We start from the raw sequence: 15,808 nt of genomic DNA, 5'->3' as shown, positions 1-15,808 counted from the left end.
AAACTTTTGGCCATAACCTAAATTTTTTTGGTTCCCATGTAGGTTTAGGTCTGCTGTTTGAGACACTTTTTGCCCCAAACCAAAAAAAAAACTATTTTATCAATCGGCTATGTTTTTTGTCTGCTGTTGAGATGCTCTTATAGGTGACCCAATGTAATTTTTGCCTAGCCTTTGTACCTGGATCATTCGTTTTCAAAATAAAAAAGGGATCCTACACATGCATAGTTTCGATTCCCTGGTCCAGTTCAAGGCTGCTTGACCCAATAATCCGCAAAGCAATCAAATGTTGTTTACAGTTCACTGCATATGCTGCCCGTGCCCCATCGATTCCAAACGGAGGAAAACAATGGCTCCTCAGGCGCGGCCGCCAGCCAGCCAGCCAGCGAAGGATAACCTACAAAATGGAACTGCCATGTGGTCCCCAGATCCTTTCTGCATGACATGGATCAGTAACTAACCCTATCGCAGTGACATCTGCTCTTCGACCCCATGCACATGCAATGCAGGCGGTGTCACGAGGAACTATGGGCGATTGGTTACTACCGCTACCCGATCATGCAGATCAGCAGGTGCATGCGGATCTGCATGCCTCCATTGATTCATCGTGCGGGGTCAGGGCGTATCGGGTACTACTGCTGCTGCTTCATTGAACACTTCCGTGCAGCGTTGCGTGTTGGTGGGCCGCCGGGCGACACGCGCGGGATCGGGGGGCAATAACTGGGGAGAACCCGGACGCCGGGACCAGCGCGTCGCGCGGGCGCGCCGTCGGCGTACGTGCTTGTGCGCGTACGAGGCCATCCTTTACTGCGCGGACGTTTGATCGGGTCACGCGGCCTCACGGGATCGTGCGTGGCGCGCCGATGGGTCACGTAGACACCGTGCACGCGTGACGTCTGGAATAGTAAGGTACAGATGAGGAGTACGTACGTACGTATGCATGCATCATGCAGCCGTGCGTACCCTCACACAACACTCTGCATGTACAGTGGCTGCTGCACTGCGCATCGCAGGAGGCCGGGACGTCGCAGCCTACCGGCTACCGCAGCATCGCCGGGCGAGGGCTTGGACAGGAGCTCACCGGAGGCGAGACAGGGGACGGGGCTCTCGCTCTGCGGCTGTAGTAAATCGCGGGTAGGGGTTTGAGATGAACAATGCGTTGTTGGGAGTTGAAGATGAAGGGTATCCTGGTGTACAGGTGGTCCCAAAAGAAACTGCAAAACTCGTGGCATTGTCCGAATCTTCCATTCTTTCAGAACCTGTTTAATAAGACTACTCACACCGGGGAAGTAACTTCGACTAGTAACATATGTGTGATGTCATGTAACACTTCATTTATTAGCTTGTAAACTCATCTTGTCTTGGTAAAGTATGATATTACTCATAGTATGAGTAACTAGCTAGTATGTTACTTAATTCATCTTTCTCCTCATTAAATCATTGCCACATAAATAAAATTGTTGAGTTTGACCTTTTGTTTTTTTGTTTTGTTTTTTTTGATCGTAGAGTTTGACCTTTTGTTACTACTGAAGTACTTCCACTGTGGGCAGTCTACAATGAATTCTTATGAAGGAGAAGTTCTGGGTGTTTAGTGTAAATCTGGAGTTGCCAATGCTCTCAACAGGATTACTTGTCGGCCTAACAAGCTGAGTATAAACAGTTATGTGAGGGGTGATGCATCGGCACAATTTCCTCTTTCTCATGTGCTTAGAGCATCTCCAACCGCGCCCCCAACAAGGACCCCCTGGCCCTTTTTTATCGTTGGCGCTGAAAAAACGGCTCAGCCGCGTCCCCAGAAGCTCAATTTTTGTCTGTTAGGCCCGAAACTGGCGCCGCCGGACCCAGGCTGAACCCGGCGTGCTGGGGCGCCCGGTGGCGCCGGGGAAGCATTTTTGGCGCGAAAGAAAGGCGGGCCCGCCGAGTCAGCGACCCCGGTGCATCGTTGTCCTCATCGCCTCGTTTCCCACGGGAATCAATGCGAAGGCTGCCGCGCTGCCGCGCCGGTCAGCCTCCATTGATGTCTCACGAGCGGCGCAATGAAGGCGCGACGACGCGCGTCCCACCCGAGCACGCCACGCGTACACACGTCGGCCGCCCTCCCACCGCCCAAGCCCGGCTATAAAAGACGCCCCTCCCTCGCCGGGGAGCACACATTCCATTCGCCACAGAAACTCTCTCCCCTTCTCGGCGTCGAAGCCCCTCTCGACCGAACTTGCCTCTCCTCTTCATCTCTCCCCGCCGACGAGCATGGCCGAGCGTTACCCAGGCGACAGTGCGGCGGCCAACGGCTTCGGCCGCCGTCACCTGCACGAGGACGAGGCTCGGCTCCTCTACGAGGCCGACTACCCGGCACCGCCGGACATGCGGGTGTCGGGCACGTGGAAGCTGAGTGTCGGCAGAGCCCCGGTGCCACCGCCGCCTACCGGTGCTGCGCGCACAACGAGATAGCGCGCATCCGGTCCTCGCTGCGGGAGCAGTCGCCGAACGAGCCGAGGTACGCCCCCGACAGCAACACGCTGTGGACGGCGTACTTCGAAAGCTGCCACGCTGACCAGCTCGCCTCCTCGAACGGCGTCAATCCCCGCGCCCGCCACAACTCCGAGGGGCGATGTCGATGATGGGGCGTCCCCGGCCGCACCCTCGAAGTCGTCCTCGAACACATCGAGGCCGGCAACACGCCGCGCTTAGAGTACCCGGCAACCCTCACCTTCTCGTGCCGTCGCGACAGCTCCTGGACGCCGCGGCGAATGAAGACGGCGACCTCCTCGTCGTTGGGCTCTGGATCCCTTTCCTCTAGAATGTCGGCGCTCTGTCCCGTCAAGCCGAAGCTACAGGAGACGCCGCTCGGGCGCCGCACCCGCGGCGGCGCCCTCGTCATCCACGAGAGCGGCCACCCCTCTCCTTCTTCTTACCGTCTCGTCAGGCCGAAGACCGAGCCGGGGTTGCTCCCCGTGAAGAAGGAGCACGCGACATGCCCGCAGACGATGAGACCGCCCTCAAATGGGTGAAGGAGGACTACGTCCGCGAGCAAGTGGTGCGACAGCGCCGCGCCCTCGAGGAGATCACCGCTCGGCGCCACGGACGCGGGGAGGGCGGCATTGTCATCCTCCACAGTGACGACGAGGAAGCGCCCGGGCCATCCAACCCCCCATGCATCAGCGACGCTGGCCAGGAGTGCAATGGGGACGGTGGCGGCACGCAGGACGACGGCGACGATGATGACGACGATGGCGGCGACTACATCCGGTTCTACAGGCTCCTCGGCATGTAGAAGGTGGGCAGCGGCAGCGTAGTAGTGCTAGGCATAGTAGTCGTTTTTAGTGAGTTCTAAATTTATGTTTTTAGTTTTTGCATAAATTTCAATGAAATAGTCTAGTTTAGACGATTTTGTGTCGTGTTTGGCCGAATTTTGACCGATTTTCTTTTTCGAAAAAGGTGTCTGAGGGGTCTTGGGGTTGGCGGCTGGAAAATAAACCACCCCACACCGAATTTATCGCCGGTTGGCCGCGCTATTTTAAGCCCCTAGTGGGCCAAACGGCTGAAGATGCTCTTAGTGTCATTGTATATATCCTCACAAGAACTAATCGAATACTTCTTTTTTCTCCGGGGGAAGTGACCGAATACTTGGAGTGGAACTATACATGAAGACACAACTGTCAAATATCAGTGCCGTTGGGGAACTAAAAAGAATCTTTTAAAAAAATTAGTCCGGTTGGGTCTACACATATCAATACCATCCTGTCTCTGAAAATAAAAATATCAGTGGCATCCTGGCCTACAGAATTATTTGGTCGGATTGTTTTTTCCAAGCTTGGACGTGTAAGTTTAAATCCAAACAAAGAGTCGCTTTCTGCTCGCAAACAATGGGAATATTAATAGAATGGACCTGCTTGTACAGTAATTAGTAGCTCTGTCTCGTCGCATGCGGGACCTGGCTCCAAACTGACGAAATCATTTCATCATGCCATGGCCCGTGAGCGCGCTAGCTCTCTCTCCCTCTCTGCGGAGGGAGTATTTGATAATTTCCTATTTTGTTAGTAGGTAATTGTCAAAGTACTCACTCCGTCTCGAAATGTTTGTCGGAGAAATTGATGTATCTATATATATTTTAGTTTTAAATACACCCGTTTTTATCTATTTCTGCGACAAGTAATTTCGGGCGAAGGGAGTACGTGATATTTACCAGGTGACAACACTACTCCCTCCCTTCATAAATATTAGATGTTTTGAATATTTCAATATAGACTACATGCAGAATGAATGAGTAAACAAACACACTAAAATGTGTTTATATACATTTGATTCAAAAATAATAATATCTTATACTCGTATTTCTGAACGAAGGGAGTACTACCTAGGTAGTACTATTAAACTATTGTAACATCAAGATTGAGGCCATCCTTGAGTGCTTCCCGGCTACTCGCGCTGCCTTCCCGCTGAGATATCTTGGGCTGCCTCTTTCGGTCCATCGTTTGCGGAAGGTCGATCTCCAACACCTCCTGGACAAGGCTGCCGGGAAGCTGGTGCCTTGGCAGGGTCGGCTCATCACGACTGTGGGAAGGGCTGAGCTCGTCAAGTCCGTGCTTTCCTCCCTGGCCACCTTCCATGCCATGACGCTCAAACTTCCGGAGGGTACTATCTCCGACTTTGTGGGCATTGGGAGAGCTTTCCTCTGGACTGATTCGGATAAGGTCTCCGGCAGCCAGTGCAAAGTCAGCTGGAAACTCGTGTGTAGACCAAAGAGGCTTGGTGGGCTGGGTATCCTTGATATTCGTATGTATGCCCGGGCTCTGAGGCTGCGATGGCTTTGGTATGAGTGGAAGGAGCCGCACAGGGCATGGGTGGGCATCGGAAACCCATGCGACATCACTGACAGAGATCTATTCTATGCTGCCACGACGATCTATGTCGGCGACGGTAGGCTGGCACGCTTCTGGCTCTCCCCCTGGCTAGATGGAATGAAGCCCAAGGGCATTGCACCGGCCATTTTCGCGATCTCTGCCAACAAGAACAAGTCTGTGCGAGAAGCCTTGCTTGAAAACCATTGGATACAATGGATCAACATGTCCGGAGGTCTCTCGGTGGAACACATTGAACAGTTCTGCGCCCTTTGGGGGAAGCTCACTACGATACACCTACAGGACGACATACCCGATGATATCAAGTGGAACCTCACTGCCGATGGTATCTATTCCTCGGCCTCGGCCTATAGGGCCCAATTCGAAGGTGCGATCGCCTCCAACATGACCACGGTGGTATGGAAGAACTGGGCACCGCCCAAGTGCAAGTTCTTTGCGTGGTTAGTTATCAAGGATAGAATTTGGACGGCCGACAGACTGCAAAGAAGAGGGTGGCCCAACTGCAATTTGTGTCAACTTTGTAAGAGGGAGCCAGAGACCGCAGCTCATCTTCTCTTCCAATGCAGGTTCTCTGTCCGCATTTGGAATGCAATAAGAGTTTGGGTGGATGCCCCCGAACTGGATGTGGCGGCCTGGAGCGGGATCCCCACGGTCAAAGAGTGGTGGTCGGCAGTGGTCCTTAGGCGTGGACATAGGAGGAAGGCGATTTCATCACTCATCATGCTTGTTACTTGGGAAGTGTGGAAAGAGAGAAACGCGAGGGTGTTCCAACATGTATGTAGGTTGCCAAGCGTGTTGGTCGAGGCTATTAAAGCGGAGGCGAGGCTCTGGATTATATCAGGGGCGAAGCATTTGGGTTCTTTGATGCCGCGAGAGTAGAATTGTATTTTATTTACATTTGTGTGAGGTGTAATGGCCCTCTGCAGACTTTGTTATTCCCCTTCTTTTTAATGAGATGAGGCAAAGCTTTTGCCTCCGTTTCAAAAAAAAAAAAACTATTGTAACATGGTGTTATCCTGATAATTGCAGTAGACTAATAGCACTATAAGGCTGTGCCCATCCACAACAATCCAACAAACGACCACAAAATTCCGTCTACAATTATGGACCTTGAGTTGTGGCCGGTAAACCTTCCTCCTTTCCCCTCCCCCTTCCCCTAGGCCCCCTTCTTCTCGATCTCTCGCGCACCTGTTTATCCTCCAGCTTACAAGTTACTACAGACCCGCAAGCACAATTCCCCCCTAGCTTTCACTCTTGGATTCAAATACCAGCAGAGCTGCTAGCTAGTCGATCGATATCAAGCATGCATGTACTACATGTGCTTATTAATCACCCTGTCGATTCCTTCTAGCTAGTTGCATAGAATAGTGCTGTTAGATCTCGATCCTGTTTCATGGTACATACATGGAACACAAATTTTAATTTCCCTGCCCTTTCTTCCAGCTCCAGATGGTTTCTAGCCAGCTAGCTAAATACAAATCCCTTGACTGAAATATTCCCTGTACGTACGTACTTGATGAATCAATCAAACTCTCTCCATTCTCCGTCTCCCTTGGTTTCCCCTTTGATCCGCGTTCCCAAAGTTCTATTGGCATAGGATAGGAAAGCACGTGTAGCTGTAGGTTGTATCTCCGATTCGGGCGAGCGAGTGCACGGCCCTCTATATATGCCTTGTACAAGCACCAAATCCGCTCCTCAAACTGCTGGACGTGTACTAGCTCTGCCTCTTTGCTCTTTTCTAATCATCGCGGCAGCGTCGCAAATTTGTTGCCTTCCATTCCACCCACCTCGCGACCCCCCTACATGATGCAGTTCACCCATGCTGCAGTGACTGCACCGCCTCTCTACCCTAATGGACACCACGGGCTAGGGCTAGGGCTCTTTCTTGACGTCGGCGCGCCGAGGGCACGCCCGTGGCCGGCTGCTGGGAGCTTGTTCCCGACGCTGCCGCCCTCCTCAAAGATCTCCCTGGGGAACCTCAACAGCGCCGGCTGCATGGAGCAGCTTCTAGTGCACTGCGCCAACGCCATCGAGGCCAACGACGCCACGCTCACGCAGCAGATTCTGTGGGTGCTCAACAACATCGCCCCCGCCGACGGGGACTCCAACCAGCGGCTCACGGCGGCGTTCCTCTGCGCGCTCGTCGCGCGCGCTTCCAGGACGGGGGCGTGCAAGGCGGTGACCGCGGCCGTGGCCGCCGCGGTCGAGTCGGCCGCGCTCCACGTGCACCGCTTCACGGCCGTCGAGCTCGCCAGCTTCGTCGACCTCACGCCGTGGCACCGGTTCGGCTACATGGCCGCCAACCACGCCATCCTTGAGGCCGTGGAGGGCTTCTCCGTCGTTCACGTCGTCGACCTCAGCACGACGCACTGCATGCAGATCCCGACCCTCATCGACATGCTCGCCAGCCGGGCCGAGGGCCCCCCGATACTCCGGCTCACCGTCGCCGATGTCGGGTGCAGCGGGCCACCGCCGGCGCTCGACATGTCCTACGACGAGCTAGGCGCGAAGCTTGTCAACTTCGCGCGATCCCGCAACGTGACAATGGACTTCCGGATGGTGCCCACCTCGCCGGCCGACGCCTTCACTTCCTTAGTCGACCAGCTCCGGGTGCAGCAGCTGGTCTCGGACGGCACCGAGGCGCTCATCCTCAACTGCCACATGCTGCTGCACACCGTGCCGGACGAGACGGCCGGGTCGGTGAGCCTTACTCAGTCGGTCTCGCTCCGGACCATGCTCCTCAAGTCCATCCGAACCCTCGACCCAACGCTGGTCGTGGTGGCCGAAGAGGATGCCGACTTCACGGCGGGGGACGTGGTGGGGAGGCTCCGGGCGGCGTTCAACTTCCTGTGGATCCCGTACGACGCCGTGGACACCTTCCTGCCCAAGGGGAGCGAGCAGCGGCGGTGGTACGAGGCGGAGGTCGGGTGGAAGGTGGAGAACGTGCTGGCGCAGGAAGGGGTGGACAGGGTGGAGCGGCAGGAGGACCGGGCGAGGTGGGGGCAAAGGATGCGCGGCGCGGGGTTCCGGGCGGTGGCTTTCGGCGAGGAGGCGGCCGGGGAGATAAGGACAATGTTGAACGAGCACGCGGCCGGGTGGGGGATGAAGCGGGAGGACGACGACCTCATGCTCACATGGAAGGGGCACAACGTTGTTTTCGCCTCGGCGTGGGCACCGTCGTGAGCTAGGCGACTTGCGGGATGCATTGCGGTTGACAAGGTGAGTGAGTGTGTAGTGTATGCCCGCATTGCTTGCATGGATAATGTGGTTTAGGGTTGGTTTCTGTGCATGTTCATTATATGAAAGATGGTCCTGTTAAATTAGTTTTTACTACTAGCTGATTCACTGCAGAGAATTGATCTGTTTGATCATTGTAATGATACACTCTCACAAATACACCGTAGAAGAATGAACAAAGGGAACCTTGGATCATTACGGATTCCACTCATGAAAAATGTAGAATGTGGTGTTCTTGAAAAATATTAGAATGATCTTTATATTAGAATGATCTTTATACCGAGAACATGATAACATTTCATTTTGGAGACTGATAAGTACAAATGCCGACCAAAGATATTCGACAAATGAAGCTTTCATCTAACTTTTCCAAATTACAAAGAATAAATTTTGGTAAGTGATCGATGCTGGGGTTAGGGTGAGGAAAAAAATTACTAACTTCCTTGGATGAATGTGGACCTTGCTTGAATCTGAGAGCCATACCCCATATACATTTAAAGGTTTTAAAGATCTCGAGATTTTATTGTAGAAATGTGCCCATGTGTCTTACTTGGAGTACTAGTAATCGTGTACATGCAACACACGACTAGTTTGACAGTAATATTATTTCCTAGATTAACCACAGTTAATGTTGATTCCAAGATTAATTGCTTTTGATGCAATTAATGTCGTTTCAAATTCAATTAATGTAATTAACGCTTTTCCAAATTATTGATGATGTGATGAATACATCATTGAAGCAGCGTGAGACGTTGGATATAGATGGCTGTATAGTTCTGATCATTTGGATTTACCGGACTCGTGCATTGAGTGGTGTTTATCTCCGGTTTCCTTGCCTATTTCACGGAAGAAAATTCCGTGGACACCGGTTGCAAACTGCCGCCCGTGCGTACCCGAGTTGATCTGCGGCCACCTGTCCTCCCGATGCATCCAACGGCGCACTCTAGGCCGCCCTCCTGCCTGCCTCGCTCGGCTTATTTGTGCCTCCAGGCTTGGCTCTTCATGCGATACCGGCTGTACCTATGAGCTGCCTAGCGCACGATCTGATCTTGCCACACCAGATCCCCATCTGTTCGCGAGCGTAGCAGCCATGGTGGATGATCCATCTCGTCTCCAACGCCCGGCCAGTTTGGAAACCTCCTCCCGTCAACAAGGCGTCACCTCCCTCAGCACCTCTCCCGTGAGTACTCCGCCGCAATTTCAGTAACGATGCCACGATGTGCGGGAATTTCTTCAATGGAGCATCAAATTCGATGATACAACACAATTACATAAACTGTAAAATTATCACATACATGCAGCCGTACATCAACCCTTCAAAAATTCATACAGGCCTATACGTCCATGCGCCAGTCGCCGGAGGCGTAGGAGTGTGCGATCATGGTGGCCGGCTCGTCGCCGGCGGCGTAGGTGTGTGCGATCATGGCGGCCAGCTCGTCGCCTGGCATGGGGACACAGGGATGCCCAACTTTGCGGCGGTGAACCGCGATGCGCCCAACATTTGCACCAGCTCTGCGTGGTCTGTATCCTTCCGCAAGGACATGTAAAGAGACGCTAGTGCCGCCGTCGTCAGTCTGCTCGTCGACATGGCGTTCAGGCATAGCTGACGTTGCATGGCCGCTCGGCCCAATGCCGATGGGATCGCTCCGGCGATGTGCAAACCGGATCCATTCACATGGCTGAGCCGAGGAACGATGAGCCGGGGAGATGAGATCGTCAGCGTGCGTCGAGCAAATGAGCCGGGAACGTTTTAATCGGGAGCCGAGCGAGGGCGCCCGAGCCGAGGATAGAAGCACATGGAGCGCGCCGTCGGATGCATCGGGAGGACAGGTGTCGGCAGATCCCCTCGGGTACGCACGAGCGGCAGTTTGCAACCGGTGTCCACGGAATTTTTTTCCTTCACCTATTTCACACAGAAATTAGGTGACATGTGTGGAAGGTACGGTTATATTTTTGCAAATTGACCGCTGAGGCATAATCTCCGCAATAGATCTGCCTATGCCACCTTAGAACAGTGAATAATACGTAGGTGTGTACTCGTGGGGCAAATGAACACACTTCTGATGCCACCAAGAAGAATCGAATAAAGTCACGACAATTCTTTCCTTCTTTGGTTACTAAGCGGATATTTCAAATTGCAAGACTTCTCGAGATGTTTGATTTGCACCATTATAATACATAGTCCTTCTCCTAAGCGAGTCTATGCAATTTCATTAGGAGAAAATTGTTAACTAAAGTGGCCCTTCTAGTGTAGATTAATGTTCTTTTCTTCCTCTTATGTTTCTACCTTTTTGAAGTGACTAATGCATGTTAACTCTGTTTAAAATGGAAATCTGAAGTCCAAATTGTGGAGGAAGTTTAAATTTTTTAGCGGAATGCTAGAAATTTATTAACTCAAGATGTTGTAAGGTATAGAAAGCCCAACATGTAATTCTGTCAGCAGACACGGCGGCCAACGTATAACTGGAGGATGGAGCGAATTATCCTGTGAGCTTCCTTTTTTAAAGCTCAGTCCTCATGAACAAATGAAATCTCCTGAAATATTTTTCCCGCCTCCTAATCACAACAATTACGTGAACATAGTAGTTCACATCAGCGGTCTTTAATTTCATCGCCACCTATTAACAGTTAGTCGTGGTTGTGATTTTATGTGACCCCAAATCTGTCGTGAGAGCCAGAGCTTCTTGTCACACCATGGACTCCAGGACCTCTAGGTATGTCACCCCCTGAACGAGAGGTGACGAGGGACCCCAAGTATGCTCCAATACAATCACATGCCACCACCAGTCCAAAGATGTTGTTCTTTGCCCCCACCAGCATCAACATTACTCCCTCCTTCCATCTATATAAGGCCTAATGCGTTTTTCGAGGCTAACTTTGACCAAATGTTAGAGCAATAATATATGACATGCAACTTACACAAAGCATACAGTCAAATTCGTATGTGAAAGGAGCTTTCATTGATATAATTTTCACATTATGCATCTCATATACTATTAATCTAGTCAATAGTCAAAGGCAGTCTTAAAAAATGTATTAGGCCCTATATAGATGGAAGGAGGGAGTACGTTTAGCTCCTTCCAAGAGTGGCGTGATCCACCCCATGGGTGCTCAGGTCCGGCGATGTGTACTTTAGGAGCAACATTCTTTTGCTTTCTATTAATCTCCAAATCAACTATAACCAATCGACAAAGCACTTAGTTGAAAAATATCTTCATGGGTCATTGTTCGACAAGCATGCTAGATAGCCCACAGAGTCACCAGCACCTCTAGATGGTCAGTGTGCCTTAGTTCGGAGACCATCATGAATAGCCATTCCCTGACAGTCTTGCATACAATACATGAAATATGTACTGTCATTGTTGACTAAAGCACATAAGCTTCTACCATATTACACTCTAACAACGAGTGCTTCCATTAGTTAGCGAGACCAAAAAATGGCACCCATTCCCTTCTCCCTATTCTCATGTTGCAATACATCCACCGCAGGCCGCGACTATTTAGCTAAGCGTCATAGAAACACTCTTATCTTCGAGGATACATCCACTCTCCGCAACAAGTCTCAATTTTCCTCAAGCTAGAAAGAGTGTAAGAACATATCCTATGCATCAACCGGACTGGTGCACCAGATGCACCGGTCGCTTATGGAACGTTTGATGGAGGACAAAAGGACAAGATCCAGCTACAAGATAGGCCGCCGACACATTCGCATAAGGCCCTATCACAATTGTATAATGGTCCTCATATTATACATACTGGTGCAAAAACTGCTTTGTTGGGCTAGCTAGCTCTCCCGTGCATTACCACTCTGTAATGCATTCCAACAGTTTGCATGGATGCTAAAAAATGACGATTTCATTCCACATATCTTTATCTAGTCAAATTGTGCTCACTTCTTATTGGATGTGTACTATTTTTTTCCTTTTTTCAAATAAATGTTTTGACAACATGCTAGACCCATTATTGTAGATCTTTAAACATACATAATTAACAACCGAAAATGTGGCATTTCTATCAAAGGAATGAGTTGCATAGCTTTATGTATGCTTTAATTGACATAATTCATGATGTGAAGATTGCATTGGCACAAGCACATAACTACTCAGTGATGGAAAACTTGCATTTTTGACAGCAAAAATACATAACACCATGCAAATATTTGGCATCACAATATTTAGCAGGCACCAACAGAAATAAAAGAACAGAATGATTGAAGAGAGATGCTTGGGGTTGGGTTTGGAGAGATGTTATGTTCAGTTCGCTCAGATTCAATTATAGTACAAGGATCTTTATGTAAATGCACCAGTAGCCCATCTCATTGGTTGATCTGGCCTCTTCGTCGAGTGGCCCACAAGTCCTTGGTGCAGCAGATGCATAGATTCTCACACGTCGCTAATCATATATCCCGCATATAGCGAGTATAGCATTTATCGCGCCCGCAACGCCATGCATCACAGATGTGTATGGGCCGGAACCGTAAAGTGTGCATTCGTTCATATGGTTGTGATCGTTGTTGCGTTCGTTCCGTTTCTTTCTTTTCTTTTTTTCTCTTTTATGCTTTCTTTTATTATTTTTCTTCGATTTTCCTTTCTCTTCTTTGTTTGCTTGTTTTTTCCCTTCGTTATACTTTTGTTTTATTTGTTATTTCATCATTTTTTGGTTTTTCTTTATTTTCGTTATACTTTGGGTTTTTTTGTTTCTTTCTGGGTTTTCTACACTTTTTTTTGTTTTTTTTGTTTTGTTTTTTCGGTTTTCTTTCTTTAACACATGTCTATTTTTTCTTAGTACACATTTTGCAATTTTAGTGCACTCTTTAAAAAAATTAATACACAGTGGACATATTTTAAACACATGATGCACATTTTTTTAAATACATGTTAGCAACACTTTCTTGAATACACAGTAACATTTTCCCAAATATGTGTTGGCATATATTTGTAATGACAATAAATATTGCTTTAAACAACGTGAACATTTTTTTACATTGTATAAACAATATTCAAACACAAGAATATTTCTTTAAAAAAATCATACATTTTTTTAGTGGTAGGAAACATTTTTTATTAGACAAACATTTTTTACACTGTATACACGTTTTAAAAGAAGCACATATTTTTTTGAAACACATGAATGTTTTATAATTGTCACGAGTATTTTTATTAAAATCTTTCAACATTTTCAAAAATTGTGTTAACTTTTTTTACTATGTTAACATTTTTTAATTTCATCATTTTTCAAAAAAAATCTAATAAAATTTTAAAATATACCATTTAAAATGAAAATAAATATATAAATGGAAAAATAATGAAAATAAAAAAGACATTTAGCATGATAACATCATGAAATGAGCATCACCAAACCCGGTCCCTACTTGATTGGCCTATCACCGGCTCCTGTAGGCAGCCGAGCGTGCGGGGCTGCCCTGCCTCACTATAACCAAGGTATAGCCGCCAGGCACAATTACATGCCAATCCAAGCGAGAGAAATACTTCGCTTGCGTAAAGTGGCGTGATAATAGGTCAGCCCAGTAGCACTTAGTTTGTTCGTTCCTTGATTTCGATTCTATTTTCTTTTTCCTTTTTCTTTTTCTTTTTCTTTTTTCTTTTTTCTTTTTGTTACATTTTCAAATAAAAAACATAGGTCTAGTGCGAAAATGTTTGTGCAGTGTTAAGAAAATGTTGGTCCAACTTTAAAAATAATGTTGATAACATTTCAAAAAAAATTGTTTCTTGACATATTAAAAAAACAATTAACATATATACGAACAACAATGTTACAAAACATATGTTTGAAAAAAATGTTAATCATGCATTTGAAAAATGCTAGGCGTCCATAAAAAAGTGTTTATAATGGATATTGAAAAGTACAACATGTATGAAAAAAGGTAGAAATTAAAATATACATATGAAAAAATGTTAATCATGTATTTACCAGATGTTGAACGTGTATAAAAAATGTTCCTGATGTATTAAAAAAAGTACAATGCATATGCAATAAAGTTGACATCAAAAGCTTATATATAAAAGAAATATACATGTATTTGTAAAATGTGAAACGTGTATAAAAAAGCCTGACATATACAAAAAATATAGAATTGTTTATGTAAAAAGGTAGAGTTAAAATGTGTACGTAAAAAAATTTCCTGATGTATATAGAGAATGTACAATCTGTATTAAAAATAGTAGACATAAAAATGTTAATTATGTATTTAAAAATCTTACGCGTTGTATAAAAAATGTTTTTGATTTAGACAAAAAAACATATACTATGTATGAGAACACTTAACATCAAAATATATGTTTGAAAAAAAAATGTTCCGCGTGTACACTCTTTGTTTGGTGATAATCTTGATTTGGCCCGTTTTGACAACCCTCTAATATTTTGAGAGAATAACCCGCAGTCCTACGCACGCAAGCGCACGCCCGACCTCTCCGTCCGCACTTGTGAGCTCTTTCGCATCGCTCGCCATGTTCATCTCTCAACCGGATTTCCCGTCCGTTCATCTTGGCCTGTAATCTAGGGAACCGCTACTCGGCTGCTCCCCCGACATGTACATCAGGAACATTTTTAAATCCATGATTATTAACAACTAGTTGGCATGGGGATAAACAAGTAGGGATGCCTAGGAGCATTGGCGGAGCTTCCCGTGGGCCCAAAGGGGTGAATTTGCCTCTCTACTCTAGGAAAACTCTTAGTTATACACTTGATTGTTTCTAAAAAAAATTATACACCAGATTATTAGGCTTAAATATCCAAGATTTATCATAGTTCATGCATAATTTGTCTTCTTCACCCCCTCATCTCTCATTAGTCCCCCTCAACAATCTTCATCAAGCTCCGCCACTGCCCAGGAGGATGGTTGCGCTTTGATGTAGCGGGAGCCCATGGTTTCCCATAGTCATACACATTGCGCTTTTCCATGCATACGTGTATGACTATGGCAAAACCGGTGAAAAACAAAGTAAAATAGAAATACCAAAGAAAAACATTGAATAAGTATGTAGATCCCCTTCAAAAAAATTATGTAGGCACATGCAATAGTTATTTTAATTTTCTTATTTTGTTTATTTTATGGGAAAATATTATAAACATGTATATTCCAACAAAATATATAATTTACCTATTTCTTAAATACACCATGAATTCAGAAAATGTTAGGTAAAGTTTTTGTTACCGTAATTGTAATAGAATGTCGATAGCATTAAAGAAAATGTCTGTAGCATTACCTATTTAGAAAATGTTTATGTATTTCAAAAAATGTATGTCAGATTTTGAAAAATATTATGCATTGTAGAAAATTGCGTAATTGAGAAAATCGTTCTTCATAGTCAAAGAATTACATGACATTTTAGAGAAGTGGACATGTATTCCATGACAAGGTTCGTCAAATTTTCAAAAAAAATATCTATACAATCTAAAAAAAAGATCACCTAATCTATAAAATTTGTCATGCCTTTTAAATAATAAACATATATTTGCTTTTTTTTAACATGTATTAAAAATATATATTTATAAAACAATTGTCTAATAAAATGTTCATTGTGTATTTGAATAACATTTCAACATTTAGAAAAAATTGCATGTATAAAATATATACAATGTGTACAGAAAAAAGATAAACATGTGTTGAAAACAGGAAAATGAAAAAGGAAGAAGAAAAAGTCGTGAAATCATAACAAAGAAACAATAGTAAAAATAATGAAGATATAAACCAA

The 15,808-nt window shown here is 46.6% G+C and overlaps 1 protein-coding gene across 1 annotated transcript; it reads left to right on the top strand.

Annotated features, from left to right (window-relative positions):
* Positions 1-5,968: 5,968 nt before the first annotated feature.
* LOC119363144 (scarecrow-like protein 32) lies at positions 5,969-8,293 on the top strand. The gene has a single exon (XM_037628456.1). The coding sequence runs from the start codon at positions 6,660-6,662 to the stop codon at positions 8,037-8,039; it is 1,380 nt and encodes a 459-aa protein (XP_037484353.1). The 5' UTR covers positions 5,969-6,659; the 3' UTR covers positions 8,040-8,293.
* Positions 8,294-15,808: the final 7,515 nt, after the last annotated feature.

Source organism: Triticum dicoccoides, chromosome 2B (assembly GCF_002162155.2).
Source record: "Triticum dicoccoides isolate Atlit2015 ecotype Zavitan chromosome 2B, WEW_v2.0, whole genome shotgun sequence".
Classification (NCBI taxonomy): Eukaryota; Viridiplantae; Streptophyta; class Magnoliopsida; order Poales; family Poaceae; genus Triticum; species Triticum dicoccoides.
This window is presented reverse-complemented; position numbering and strand designations above follow the sequence as displayed.

Coding starts and splice junctions, on each gene's coding strand:
- LOC119363144 (XM_037628456.1), top strand. CDS start 6,660: ATGATGCAGTTCACCCATGCTGCAGTGACTGCACCGCCTCTCTACCCT.